The sequence below is a fragment of the Aquila chrysaetos genome, chromosome 4 (genome assembly GCF_900496995.4).
Source record: "Aquila chrysaetos chrysaetos chromosome 4, bAquChr1.4, whole genome shotgun sequence".
In the NCBI taxonomy this organism is placed as follows: Eukaryota; Metazoa; Chordata; class Aves; order Accipitriformes; family Accipitridae; genus Aquila; species Aquila chrysaetos.
In genome coordinates, this window is record NC_044007.1 from 66,228,170 (window position 1) to 66,243,544 (window position 15,375).

Sequence of the window (15,375 nt, forward strand, 5' to 3'; positions counted from 1 at the left end):
GTAACTGTGTGTGTGCATGAGTGTGCACACATGCATACGTGTTCATGAGTAATTGTCTCTGTGAAAGGAATTGCAGAAGGCTGACTAGGTGTCTGGCTGAACGGTTACTGAATCTGGTTAAGCTATTGCAGGTGGATCATTCACAGAAATAATCTGTTGTTTTCACAGAGCCGATTATGTTTGCCCTGCTTGATTAGCATGAGATGGGGAGTTGTTTTGCAGTGCATTGCAGGCTGGTTTTGTTCAGCTTCATACCTGCAGCTGTTACTTTTCCACATGTGCAATTTTTTTCAACGTTGCTGGAACTAAATGTTTTTCCTTTTAAATGAAATATGTCAACAATTAAAAAAAAAAAAAATGCCGCGGTGAGCCAGGTTCCTGGTGGCTGCGGGATTGCTGGAGGATGGCCAGTGGTGCTCGCTGACTGAAGATAAGAAGTAGAAAGTGGCAGTATGTAAGTCTAGAAATGGGAAATGTTGGTATTTGGCTACATGCAGCTAGAACTGCTTTGTGAGCATAGTCTGAGCACTGTAAAACAGCTGGTGACATGTCTCTATTTGAAAGATGGTTTTGGCTTACAATCCACAGCCATGCTCCATGAGATACAGAGCAAACTTCAATTACTGTTTGCATTTCGTTTGGTAGGTGGCTCTTTTGTAACGTTGCTCAGGATAATTTGTGCTCTTCCCTTTTTCCTGTCTCCCCTCTTACAGTATGTGGTGAAGTTACTTCTCTGCAGTCTTACTGTTTTCTGTCGGCTTTCTTCTCATTCCTGCTTGCTGCTTAGGGCCATAGTGAAGGGAGTTCAGGTCCTCCACCTGTATGCTGTGTCAGTAACTGAAGCTGCCTTTTCAGAGCAGAGCAAGGAAGGGAAATGCTGGTATCCATAATGGTATCTGTAAACTCAGAAGTCAGCAAGGTCCCACACTGCATAAGTGTGACATTTCCATTGTTAAAATGGGTTTCCCAGAGTGGGCAAGAGCTCTGTTGGAGTCAGGTTTAGAAGTAAAAAGGGCTGTGTAAAATCATGGGCAAGTTCTTAGCAGTCAATATGTGTTTGTTAATGGTTCCACCTTTATGACATGTTAGATTTGTGGAGAGAGAAATGACTATAGGAATCAAGTGGGAATTACTTTAAGTGGAAACACCCACAATCATTAATGAATTTTCAGTGTAACATGTCTTTATTAAAGCAAGCATTGTGCCCCCCCCCCCCCCCCCCCAGGTGCAACAACAATGAGCAGCAATAGTTCTAATACTGGATGAAGAGCCTAAACAAGGGCAAAAACCATGTCCAGCAGTAAATTACTGCTTTGGGTTTTTTTTGTTTTGTTTTGGTTTTTTTTTTTTTTTTGTGTTCTTTTTAGTGACACCCCTGATCCTCTTTGGTATTGCAAATCTCATTTGCTGTTTAAAAGTTTTCCCACAGAACTGAGAGAGAAATCATGACAGTTTGGCAAAAATGAATGCATGAAAAAATTGAAATGTGTATTTAATGTAGGACCATTGGAAGCACATCCAGATGGAGCGATAGTGCTGCCTGGAATACTGGTGCTCTCTTTGTAGGAAGGAGATTTTATTGCTGCCCTATTGAGGAGTGAGTTTTTCTAAAAGTTATCAAGTTTTTGAGATAAGTTTTGCATTCCGTAATGCACAGTGGCAAAAAGTGAAGAGCCAAAACATTCTGACGATAACATTTTATAGTTCGGAGAGGCACTTTGTTTAATATCCTTGCTTAGCAAATGTAATTGTTGCTGTTGAAAATTGGAAGTTAATACTTACATGACCCAAGGCAAACAATTTTGAAACAAGCCCATTCCTGTTTTCAGTTTTAGCAGATGCCTCGTTTCAGACAAAACTTCAAATAGCCATGACTCATGGCCACCAACTAGAAGTGTTTTGTTGTTCCTGAGGGTACAAAGCAATTTCTTTTATGTTTTGGGCAGTGAGTCATGGCTGAAAAGCATGTTGTTAGTGCTTCTGAAGGTAAATTGGATACAGTGATTCTGTGGACAGCACGTGGAGTTCATGCACCGTTAGTTATTTGTGGGGACGGACTCTGGTTTGCTGTCGTGGATTACTCATAAAAGATGACCAAGTGGTTCACAAGATTTATTCTGCTGGTGTGTTTGACCTCCTCTGGAGTCATTGGTGACAAAGAACTGTGAGCTCTCACAGTTTGATGCTGGTTACAGACAGATAAGACTGTTGATAGTTGTGATTTCATTAGAGATGAGACATGGGATTGTGCAATGAGCTGGTGAGGCCTGGCCTGATTCAGCATGCTCTCCCGTTGCGCATGTACTAGGATTTGCAAAACACGCAGGCCACCGTTGCTTCCACTTGACTCCTCAGCTGGGTCAACAGCGCTCTCCGTTGTACGGTCTTGTGGGGCGTCCGGCCTCTCCGTCAGACTAGCTCAGCATCTGTGCCATGAGTTAGCCTGTGCGAAGTTGGCAGTGGCAGTCACTGATTCGAGCTGCCTTGCCGGCCTGCAGGTCTGAAGTTGTTTCTTCCTATGCTGGAGGGAGTCTTATGCTCTGGGATAGGTATTCTGGCCGCACATGTGCGACTGCCTCTCTTCGCTACCCTCAAGACCAAAGGTGCGTAGGGCATTTCAGCTTCCCAAGCTGCCACGTGTGGGGGTTTCTCTGATTTTTGATAGCATCTAGATGCAAAGGTGTGGGGATTCACACATCTGATTCAAAGTCAGGGGTGGAAGAGTGTAGCTGATAGGTGGCATGTCTTTGTAACTTCTCCCTGGGGGGGGCAGCTCTACTTTGCTTGGGACAGCAGGCATCAAACAAGCAAAAGGATGGAAGTTACCTGGCCTCTGGAGTGCAACTATTTCACGGTTCATGGGCCAGCTGGGCAAATGACTAAGTTCCCTGGTGTCTGCTTCCTCGGAGGCATAGATTTGATATTGTGAAGGGTGTGGACTGCAGCTGACTTTCCCAGGGACTCCGCTTGTCTGCTGACAGTGTTGCAGATGGAAGATAAATTGCTCATCATTGCAGTCTGACAGCTGCCTAGAGAGCAGAGTAGGATTAATTCCTGAAGTTCTTCCTTAACTATTTCATTTACCTGGGTGGATGTTCACTACTGAATTTCTAACTCCTTTGAGTTAGAATGAGTAGTAATATAATTACCTGTCTTGTTCATTTCATGTATTTCATGTACGCTTAGCATCCTAGATAACACAGCTAGTATGTTGTTATTTATCTCTCTCAGGAAAAAATCTAGATTGTTAAAATAAGCTGGTAATGTGGTCTTACTCTGTTTAGTAGAGGCTGTTGCCTTGGGCTATGGCTTATCTCATTAACCAGCCATGAAGACTGTGCAGTTTTCCATCTTTGCTCTTCATCAGGTATATTACCGTTCATATTATGTGTCTATAGTTTGTTCAGGGCAATAGTGGGTAGGGTATTTCTGTATTTCTGGCGTATTTACACAAGGCTGCTCTCTGATGATTGCACGCTCTGGAGTTGGGTCTTTTAATGCACGTCTTGATGGGCAGCTGCTCTGTAATTAAGAAAATGCCCTATTCATTCGGCTGGGAGGTTTGCTTACCTTGTATTGTGCCATTCAGTTACCTATTGAGGTATTACCCTGTGAATGTGCTGTAATAACGACAGGCTGTTGGAAAAGCAGGTAGCAAAACAATAGCCTGAAATAAAATACTTTCTGGAAGCCTCTCAAGGGTCGTTAATAGACAATTCCTGAGCTTTTAGCCGTTAAGTCTGCTCTGAGCTCCAGCGGGGTTACAAAACCTGTCTGGCAGTAGTATGGATCAGTGAGCCAAAGGGTTATGAACAGTTAAAAAAATCCTTTCTGACAGAGTTCGGGCCCTTGTTTCGGAAAAGCTGTTGAGAGAGTATGAAGGAGATTGGGTTTCTCCTGGGTCTCTGGCACAGGAGTTTGATAGTCACTTAGGTAAGCGAAGTTTGCAGTATGTGTTTGCCCATATTCCTCTAGTTCTTTTTTTCTACTGATAAGATTCAGTATTGGTTGGAGAAGGCTGCTTAGCCACTCCATTTAGTACGGCCACAGCCTTCCAGGAGGAAGAAGACTCGGGTACAGGGTCCTGGGAGAGGGGCTGGGGAGCTGCGAGCACCCCGGGCCGGGGCCGGGGCCGGGGCCGGGGCCGGGGCCGAGCGGGAGCCGGCAAGGACCCAGCGCTAAGCGTGGGAGCTCAGAGGGGTGTGCTGGAGTGCAGCCCAGATGTGCAGGCTCCAAACAGTGACGCTGTAGCCACCTTTGCTGTTTTTATTAAAATTGTAAGCGGTGCTTTGTGAATGTATAAAAAAGAGACCCTGGAGAATGTTGTGTATTAAAATGTCTAGTTTTAGGTTGTGATTTATTCGAGTGTTTTTCTGAAGATAAGAGTCAGTTGGTTTGTTGGGGTGTCTTTCGTTTATTTGGGACCTCGAAAGGGAAAATTGTTTTATAAAATGAAACTTTATAACTGCGTACAGTTCTGGGACAGGTACTGTATGTTGTCATGTTGCTCTCATTGGAAAGCAAACATAAATATAGCTGCAGCAGTGTTAAATGCTTTGACTAACCTAAGATACCCTATTACATACTGTTTTAAGATTTTATGCAGCCAAGCATGTTATCTTCCACTGAAAGAACGTTTGCTGCAATTTTATTTTGGTGATCTGCGAGGGGTTGCTAAGTATACATGACAAATGGATTGCTACCTGCAGTACTGTGAAGAATATTGTAAGAAAATCTTGATAATGTTTTCTGCTCCTTTAGTATCAAAGAAGTCCTGAGGAAAAATGTCCCTGTACCCTTTTTGTGTATTTTCTCCCTCCCCTGTATACCTGTACACATGTATCTCTATCAGGAAAAAAAAAAAAACCCAACCCCCCAAAAACCCAAAACCTGAAAAATATCTTTATTTGAGTTTCTTCTATTTAATTGCTGATTACTTTAGAAGTAAGAGGACTATGAGGTCTTACGGTTTCATGTTTTTTTCCTTTCTATTTAACCAGCTGACTAGCTAATCTATACTTCTCTTTGTATTAGATAGAGTAAAAGAGGAAAAAGCCTCTAAGTAGACAAAATGTCTTCTTCCGTGGTGCTGTGGAGGTTACTGTGTAGGTGACCCCTGCTTTTTAATATGTAAGCAAAACAAACTTTGTGTGAGCACAGCCAAGCGTAAGTTTTTGTTCTGATTACAGTTTATTTTTTTAAAAACTAGCATGAACCTTTCAGAAGGTTACTTCTACTTACTGCCTTAAGTATGAATGTGCTTATCTTGGCTGATGTGATAGCTACATGGAAGCTGAAAGGGCTCTTTGGAAACCACTTGTGTATCTGTGGATAGCAGGAGTGCCAGAATTACAGCCAACTTGACCAAAATGACATGCTTTATATATGTTAGGGCATTGAACGAAGCATGCTACCAGGTTAATTTGCCCAAACTGGGAGCTGATTTTACAGTCAATTCATTTCTTTGCTTCAGTCTGCTTGAGTTTGCTTTTAATTCTGTGAATTAGCATCAACACATGTGGGAGGACATTTTCTTTGGATCCCCCACTAAATTCTGAACTGTGTAGAAGCCCTGACAGTGAGAGGAGTTGAATGTCTGTCTCCTCATTTACCCTCTTAATGGGCTTTTCACTGTGTATTTTTGCACCTATTTGAAGCAGTGATATTAGTCTTCCAATTACTGTTCAAGCTCTTTGACTGTGCTGAAGAGCAGTTATGCAACATGTCTGGTCTGAGTTGCTTCCTTTTTCCCAAGGGCAGGCAAGGACTGACAGGACAAGTATTCGATTCTACGTGCAAGTTAACTCTTGAACTGAAATTCAGAGCTCAGGCTACGGATAGTCTGAAGAGGTCCCTGGTAAGTGAGGAGGAGAGGTGGCTAGCTGTTAAAGAATGGATGCTGCATGCTCGCACAGTGTCAGGAGAGATGGATTTTGGTCTGGTGCTTCCGATACGTTGAGTGCAAATGCATGTATCATTTTCATCTTTAGTACCTTGTAGGAAGAGGTGACTTTCTTTTGTTTAAATTTATTTAAGGTTAATCAGCCCAAATGGCACTGATTGTTTAGTGGTTAAACAAATACATGAACCCTCGTGCGTGGGCTTGTTACTGTGCTACTTGGTGCCCCAGTGATCTGCCCTACCAGCTTCCAGTGTCTGTTTCTCCTTCAGGGACCTCCGCTATGCCTGTGCTGCTGCCCTTTTGAGTGTGGAGCAGCTTTGCCATGTTTATCAGTAGAGGCATCTCCAAATGAGGCGTCTGTGTCTGGTAGGATGCTTGGGAGTAAACTGCCAGGTGGTAATTACCAGAGCAGAGGGCTGCCAGGGCTGTCTGTATACCTAAATCACAGAATGACTCAAAGTCATCCAGCTGTGGTGCATCACTGGCTTGTTTAGATGCTTAATTACATTGCCTTCCCTTCTTCCTCTCTTTCCTAGAATCATAATACCCATCTTATGTCTGGTCCTTTTTAAAGAAAAAGTTAGGCTTGGATTCTCTTCTCTCTTGGAGAGTTTCTCCTGCTGCTGAAAAGCAAAAGGGTGACAATTAAAATCGTGGAACTTGTCCAGCTTTGAGGGAAGGCCCTCCTTCCTATATGAGATGGCCAGCAAGCTCTGGCTGAGCCAGCTGTGGCAATTTTAGGAAGTTTGCATTTCCTTTTGCCACCTGCCCCTTTGGCAGAGGTTACCGCTCCCCTGGCCGGGTCGGCGGTGTGGCCGTGGCCGTGCCCACCTGCATCGGGTGCTGGAGAACTGATTGAGCGCGCAGGCATGTGCTAGCTCCCTGCCTGGATGAGCGACCTGAGCAGCTGCGTGGTATCGCAAGTGCCACGCAGCGCGATGGAATCGGGGTGGGAGAGTGAGTTCAGCCTCTTGGGGATAGCCCTGTGGTTACGCTGGATTAGCTGCGGTACGCAGCTGCATCCTAAGACTGCATTTTGGCGCGTGCATGGAGGCTTTGCACTTGTAATTGATTTCCCTCACTTTTTCTGGCTTTGTGTGACCTAGAACATGGGAGTGCCACGGCTGATGCAGTGCTCCTTGTGCTGTAAACAGTTTTACGTATTATTAGAGGGTATGCATTTAATTCCCTTTCTTTAATTAGGAGATTTTTATCTTGGGTTGAGTGATTTAGATTTCCTGCTGCTTATCAATGGTTTAGTGGATGTAGTCAGATCTTGGAAGAGAGCAGTTCATACGCATAAACAAGGAAGAAGGTAGGGGTGGATCCTGCTTCTAGTGCTGGTGGATCACCTTCAAATATTTCTGCATGACTATGTGGTTAGAAAAAAAGGCACCATGTATTTGTGTGACTTGTAAAGCTTGCTGTCTTCTTGGGATACTAAAGAAATTGTGTGTAGCTATTGCCCCCGGGCCCCCCGCCCCCGTCGTCTTTACTTAATAACTAGGGTAAGACAGAGATGACTTTTCAATTCCAGACTTTTTTGTGTGTGTGTTATATAGATTTGCTGACTGTATTTGGATAAGAAAATTGATTTTTGACACTATACCAGAAATGTACCAGGTCTATGGACTGGTGAGATAGCATTAACTGTCTTTTTTATTTTTAAATTTTTTTCTTTTTTAAAAGACGTTAGCTTTTACGTCTTACCCTTTCCTTCATAGTTTTCAGAAAGCCTCATTTGTTTGTAGTTCAAAAAAATTTCTCTCTTCTCTAGGAATTAGCAAATTAAACACAAAAGAAAACAGTATGGTTTTGTTGTTTCCTTGAAACTGTTGTTTACCTTGTATTTGTAGTCTCTCTGCATTTGTTTATTACAATGAAACAAAGTAATGCTTGAATTAATGCTCCATTACAAAAGCAGTGTACTAAGTTAAGCATATAAATCACAGGAGTATATGCATTGTGCAAGAGATGGTATTTTGAGCTAATAATCTGGAATAGAACAGCACTGTCTTTTTTAAAGGAAGCGTGGTTCTACAGCCCTCTATACATTTGCTGCTGAAAAGGGGTATGTTATAAAGAGTGGATTTAGGGAAACATGTTCCATGGTGAAAGTGACCTGGAAAGAAACATTTTCATAGTTTCATGTCATCACTGTTTTTCATTCCTTACACACACGTATATCCCTGGCTGAGATGTTCTTTTGTCTTGTTTGTTGGTTTCAGAAGCTTCCTGTCTTTTCTGTAAGAATTATTTAGTGTCCCAGATCTGCCAATTACGAGCTTCTCAAGCTATGGGCACAGGAGCAGAGGGGCGAACCTCCAGGCAGAAACCTGGTGCAAATAGCACTGAAGCAGCTGCAGACAAAAGGGCAGGCTGTGCATTTGATAAAGTAAGAATTGAGTGCACTGGGATTGAAATGTAGGCATATGAAAGGTGACAAATTTAGCCCAGGGTAAACTTGCCTTTGGGAGAGAGCTCAGTCCCTAGTAAGTGTAAGGTGTTCACAGCTTTTAAATCAGGACAGCTTGACTTTGCACAGATTAACCCTTTTGTGAACCCCTATCCTTGGTCTCTGCAACCCATATACATTTGGGTTTCTCTGGTCATGTTATCCGTTTCTGCTTGGGGGGAAAAAAACCAAACTGGGTGAAATGTTGAAGGTATGGTGCATGGTGCATTTCTCCTGGATTTCCAGGCCTGTGGTGGTCCAGATCAAACCATGGCTGTGAAGAGGATGCTGGCCACCTGGAGGTCATGGACACATCTACTTTAGGTATGAATGAACTCCACAGGCAGAGTCAAACATGGCTTGCATGAGTTGCATGTCAGGAAGCACAGCATGTCTCAAGCATGTTGGCTTACTGAGCACAAGCAGAGCAGCTATCATTTGCAGGCAGTAGAGCAGCCCAGGCTTTCCAGAAGCATTCAACTTGCTATGTATAAGTGCAATCTTTCTTGTTTCTACATAGAACAAATCTTCTAAAGCCACAATTGAAGGGGTTGGTCAGCCTCAGCCCAATTTTTCTTCTTCCAAGTTCTTGAGTATATGCATGTTGCCAGCAAGTAGGAACTTCAGACAGTATAAATAAAAATCACTGTCCTTACCGATGCAGGTTTGTGTGGGATGTTGTAGTCTTTGGGCTGGTAATGCATTCTTCCAGAAGCAAAAATGTGGCAAAGGCTGGAAATTGAGTGAAGAGGAAAAATTCATGTGTTAGACCTCAAAACTGAATTACCTTGACGTTTGTCACTTCTGTAGTGTTTTTGCTTTGCATTAAAATCTCTTTCCAGTTTGACTGCAGGGAAGTATCCGTTTCATGTTCCCCTCCCCAGGAACGATACCCAGATTATGAAAGCCAAGGCTTGGCCCTGACTGGTTGTGTCTTACATCACATCTCCATTTGGTGACCTCATTTTTTCAGGGTTGCTATGCTTGTTCATTTGTGGTGGCCCCACCAGGCTGTTGCAGTACTGGCCCTGTGCAGGGCTCCTGGAAGCCTGTGGTCTACAGCCTTTAACCACTTTGGAGGGAGCATTATTGAGTACCAGTGTTTCCAGACAGCTGTGGTTCATTCAGCATGTGTTTATAGTGACATGATCATTACAACCAGGATCAGAGCATAAATTGTGAACCTTGAGGAAGAGGAGAAAGTTGTGCTTCCCTAGCTAATTTACTGGGATTCAGAAACTTCATAGAATTAATTGATTTGTGCCACAAGTGGGTCAATGATGTACTTTGAAAGCTCTTACAGATTTTCATGTGGCTCCAGGAAAAGTGAAACTGCCTCCCCGTGCCCCTGTTGCATATTCTAAAGCAAAATTCTTCAGACTTTTTATTAGCAACCGCAACACACACTCAGCTTCTGAAGCTGCTCTGAGGTGTCAGGCTGAGGAGCCGAAGTTACAGGCCCCATGCCGATATTGTTGGATGAAGCATTGTGGTCTTTGTCATGCAGAGTGGGCGTAAGGATATATTGATATTAATTTCAAACCCTGGTATTTGGCATCTTTTCTTGAAGGGGTTATTCCTACTGGCTTTTGTCATCTGCATTTTTAAATTAGGGCCTTAAGCACATGTCTGTTTATGGTCATAGCTTCTAGGGTGGGAGTGGCCTCATTAAAAACATACTTTATGAGACTGAGGTGAAAAGCCAGTTTTTATTTTTTCTTTTAAATGCATTGGGTAGTGGGTGACCTTGTTGTTTTAGCTTGAGCAAAGTAATGTCTCCTGGAGCTTCTTTACTCAGCCTGGAGTAGCTATCAGTAGAGTGTCCTGTTGTTTCCATCTCCCTTGACCACTACTTTAGGAGAAATCTATACCTGAGGACAGAAGATATCTTAATTTCTCATCTAGTTTATGACCAAGGGGGAAGTAGTGGCCCTTTCAAAATTGGTGGGAACTCTGCAATGCAACTGAATTTGAAAAGTCAAAATTTCACCACAGACACATTGATGTGGATGCTTTCTTTTCCTTGTCTTCATCTCTTGGTGCGCTTGCTGTGTGAGAAATGCTGGGGTTTAGGAAAGGGAAAGAGGAGACATCTGTACACACTCTGCAAGAAAATAACAAATGGTGGTGTGGACAAATTGAGTGATCGCAGGAGCCTCTTATAGAAGAAATGGAAGATAAAACAAGGCTGGGGGGGTGTTTCAGTGTTGCAGTTGTGGTGGGAGGTTTTGAGTTTTGATGGCTGTGCTTTACTGACATCATTAACATGCTCATCTGAATAATGAAGTTAATAGTCCAATAACGTGAGTGTGTGTGGGCAGAGTTCAAATCTTCAATGTATCTGATGTTCTGTCGGGTGCAATTTTCTGCAAACCTGCTAACAAGACTGTGATCATTCATTTATGGTGTGTTTGGGAGCTTATCTGTGTAACTCAGAAACTTTACAGTGATTTTTTTTAAAGTTCTAATTTTACTTGTACAAAATTTCTGTGTTGATATAAGTATCAATGCTCAACAAAAGGAAAAGAAAACATATTTAGAACTTTCAGCAATGAAAAATCTTGGGAAGAGATGATAAATGAGTTGAAAAATCATGATTACATACATTGATCAGCCATTTAGGCAGCACAATTGAATGGTATTTTCCTTTCTGGCTTGTGTGAGAAGACCAGCAAAATTGACTGAATCCAGGTGAGTTTAAGTAGTTGATGGATGATGTAACTCCAGCAATAGTTAATCAGTGTTATTGTGAACTTAATTAGGCTAGGGATGACAGTCACATTAGAAGCAAATTTAGCTAAACTGGTGTGTATATATTAATACCATAGTTTATAACTGGCAGAAACTTAAAATTGCACTTGCAAGCCTTGCTTTTACAAACTAAACTTAGATGGACTGTCATTTAACCAAACTAAAACTTCATACTTGTGAGATCTTGCACTACCTAAAATAAGTATTAAAATCCCACCTGAAGTTAATAGGTGACAAGGAAAGATAACAGTAGCAACTGGATGGAGTCTACCCTGGAAACTGAACATTTGTAATAGTTTTTTGAAGGATAAGCACTTGTACATTATTGTGAAATATAGTTACCAACATTTGGTTTTGGTTTTGGTTTTGCAGTAAAAAAAATTCCATTTGCCAACATGAAGAATAAAAGAAACCACAACTTTAAAAAAAAAAAAAAAAAAAAAAGGAAATAACAGCAATACTTCTGTGAGATGGTTCAAGACGATTTCAGTATGGGCTTTGTCTCACATTGGCTTTGAAGCTGTGATGATTAACATTTTAGGTTTAAAGTTGTGTTTAAGGGTTTCACTGTAGTAGGCTGAAGGCCTTTGGGGTTTTGTTTCTTTTTAGGAACTGCCCACCTTAAGAACATAATAAAGACACAAACTGTGTGTGTAAACACCCTGTGTCAGAGTCCAAAAGGTAAAGCATTGAAAAGATACAGCATGAAAAATTCTGTCTATGATGTGCTGAATTTCAGCTGAAGGCTTCCCAGCTTTATTAAAAGCAGTACATCTCCACTGGTAGGAGAATGAGTGGGTTTTCAGCCATGCTACTGAACAGCTAGGGGTAATAGACCCGGGGATCCTGTGCTTAAAGGCATCCTGGCTTCTTAAAGTTTTGTCTGTATTAATTTTTCTCTCTGTTTTCATCACTAGTGGAGCTGTCTTGATGGCAAGAGCATGGTGGTGCTTGGAAAAATGGAAGCCTAGAAAGCGCGTGCTGTAAACTGCTTCCATGCTGCAGTCAGGATACCTTCTGACTTGTCTTATTCAAGGAAGCCTTAAATTTCCATAAAACCAGGATAACTTACAGTAGCGTGGAGCTCAGTCTAGCCTGAAAGACCTGCCTGTGGGATGGGGAAGTTGTTAGGCAGTTAGGTCACCTAGAGGACCGGGTTCCTGTGCTGCTGCTGTTGGTATCTGGGCCATATTGCTGCTAAGCTGACCTAGGTTTGTTGCGGTCATGCATTTGCCTGCAGAAGAGGCTGCCTTCGGCTGTGCTGGGCCCATCTGGTGGTTCAGCGCTGGTGGCACATGGGGCTCAGGCTGTGGGGGGAGCTGGTCTTACCACAGTGCAAGCTCTGCTGCTGAGCCAAGTGGGTGCTCACCTTCTCTTCTTATTTGGCGCCCTATACCAGCTTTTCCTCTGTTGGCAATTCCTTTGATGTCTCAATTACAGTTTGTGAATCTGTGGTCTGTCTGCAGGGTGATTTTTAGGGGTGTGTGCAAGAGTGACCGCTTGAGATTGCAGCCTGGCTTGCGAGAAAGCGGGTCTGTCAGTTCCCGACGCTGGGGGATTGTGCTGCCAGCTCCCAGGGGCTGCTCCGGCTGCTCAGCCTGGCCCAGCGCTGCTGCTCCTCACACTGCTCCATGAGCCCCCTGTGCCTCACGTACCCCAGCAAAAAGCTCTGGAGAGCAGGTTGGCTTGGTCAGCAGAAGAGCTTAAGCAGTTCCAGAATGGATGGGGGAAAGGCTTGGCTAAGAGGAACCAAAGGCTTGGCTGGCTGGGGAACGGGGCAGAGTGTTGCCTGCAAACCTACCATCTAAATAGAGTGAAGGCTGTTCTCAGGTTTACTTTCCTTTTTGGCAGACTGTACCTCCACAGCAAAAATTAAGAGAGTCTGCAAATTGAGGAGCTTGTAAATCATAATTCTAGATAAAATGATAAAGCCCGGAAGGATCTAGTTAGCTTTACATTTTTGTAGGTTGCACTGACAAGCTGAGCAAGTTGTTCAAGTTCACAGTAGTGATGTAACCTTTTAAAAAGCTTTCTTCTTCTCTGAGACTCGGGTTCTGAAATGAACAATGATTAAGCAGCATCAAGCATGTGGCTCAGTGCTTACAAACCCGAATTTCACCCACAAAATTGTTCTGAGAAACAGTTTGACTTAGAAGACCTTTGCATCAGAATCTTGTGAAGGCTTTTGGGGGAAGCAAGCTGAATTTTTTCCAATTTTTCAGAGGCAATGGTAGTTTACAAACCACTGGAGTCTTCTGTATAGCTAGGAGCTGAGTCTTTACTGAGTGTTGGGTAGCAAGTGTTACAGTTGTTACACTTAACTCCTAAGTTTGAAGAGCAGAATTATTTGTTGGTTTGGCATTCAGTGGATTGTAATTTCCGTTTTTTAGCATGGTTTCTGCCATTTTTTGGAAGTTTAATTTCCATTTGGCTGTTAGAAATTGATGATCTTCTCAGATAAATAAGGATATTTAATTATTACATGCATTTTGTCAGGTTAATATACTGTATAAGAAGCTGTACAAGTAAAACACAGGCAATATTAGTGTGATACATTTAAATAAGAATCTTCACAAAACCAGAAAGTATTAAACCAGCTTTTATATTGGACAGGAGCATATTCATTTTTAATAATGAACAGCATTAGATAATTGACATTATATGACTTCTAAAAATCAGCACAAAGAATAATGATCCTCCATCAAAAATTACTTAGATGTTTTTGCCCAGTGCATGCATTTTGTACTTCTCAGGCAGACAAGACGGCGTGTGTGTTGGGGGTGGGGTGAAACTGCAAGTATTTTTTTGCAGGATGTCAGAGGCAAAATTGCTTTCCTGGAATGTGGCAATTCCTGAATTTCTGTCTAAGGGCAAGCCAGACGCAATCAGCTGTGTCACTGCCCAAAGCTGGCCTGGCCTCTGGGTTTCCTGCCTGCTAGATACAGAGTGGGAGCAGGGGAAAGGACTTCGAGCTGGGATTTGTCATCTGGTGCAGAATTCCGTTAAGAAAGAAATCCATCCAACATCATGCACCTGCATGATGGGAGTGGGGATGTTGTTCACACCTCGGTTATTTAGCTCCCCTGGCTGTAAGAGTATAAAGTGCCTGACAGAGAAGCTTTTGTGTGTTTTCCCCAGATGCTAGCTACTCATCAGCTAAGCTGGTGGGTGGGTGGTCGGCACTGCGTAAGCCAACAGAGGATGCCTCAGCCATCTTCACCTCCCAGTGCTTAAATAATAAAGTATGGGAGCTATGGGAAAGGAGTTGCATGGGGGGATGGCAATGGGCAGTGAAAGGGAGGTCCCTTCCAGCCCTGCCTTCTTGTGCAGGAACAGGGGAGTAATTTGTTCTCTTCTTCCCATTTCTGGGAGGTGTTTTAAAGCTCTGAAAGAAAAGGTTTCTTTCACAGAGGGGGAATGTGATACACTAGAAATAAAATAACTGTAAAAGAGACCACCGTATAAAACGTAAAACAGTATAATAAAAAAATCTGAGTTTGGGGGCTGGGAGTATAGTGGTGGCTTTTGAGGATTTTAAATGACCAGGTGGCTAGTTCCAGCACTTAAGCACCATTCCTTTTTTGAAAGATTGATGGTCTTAAGATATCAAAGTATAAAAAGATGAAGACTTGCAGCATACCTCAGGTGATTAAGGATGGAGTGGCTGTAACAGTCGTGTTAGTTCCAGTGGGTACTTTGTATTTTACAGGTGATAGAGATAGAAAAAGGGTTCTGTGGGGAAGCAAAAGGAAGAAGAGGAAATCAGAGTGCACCTGAGGTCTGCAGTGAGGCTCCTGAAGTGATGTAGAGGAACAGATCTTGAGTAATCCCCTCTGGACCTAATGGGGAAGAGGGTTTTGTACCTGTAACAGTGGTTTCTGTGGGAGAGACCTGCCTCGGCTTGGATGTTTTCATAACTTTCCACCCATTGATTTGGTTCTGTGTTTCAATTTGTATATGCCATGGAGAAGACAAAAAAGACTTAATTCTACAGATTTATTAAGCTGACACATTTCTCTGGCCCTTAGCTCTCGGGGCTGTCCAAGGTCAATGTTATTGAGACTGTGGTTTTTGGCACTGTGTATTGAGGAAAATTGTTTTACACTGCTTATTTATTTTATTTTAATATTAAGTGGAGCTAAGTGCATTGCACTTTACTAACTGAATCTTCATTTAATTGTTGATAACTAAAAGCAAATATGAATGGTTGTTAGAAGAGTTTCTTACAAAACGCTTGCATTATGGATCAAATGGCATTTCCTCTGCC

General features: G+C 42.7%; 1 protein-coding gene across 11 annotated transcripts in view; it reads left to right on the forward strand.

The window, feature by feature from the left end:
• Positions 1 to 15,375, forward strand: part of CARMIL1 (capping protein regulator and myosin 1 linker 1) — a 196,272-nt gene that overhangs the window by 55,625 nt on the left and 125,272 nt on the right. Inside the window, exon 1 of one of the 11 annotated variants that reach the window (XM_030011765.2) lies at positions 2,550 to 2,603. The exons of the other annotated variants lie outside the window; for them this stretch is intronic. Within the exon in view, the coding sequence (XP_029867625.1) occupies positions 2,565 to 2,603 (39 nt within the window). The 5' untranslated portion in view covers positions 2,550 to 2,564. Of the gene's footprint in view, positions 1 to 2,549; positions 2,604 to 15,375 lie in introns of those variants that run through there. 11 annotated transcript variants of the gene reach the window in all.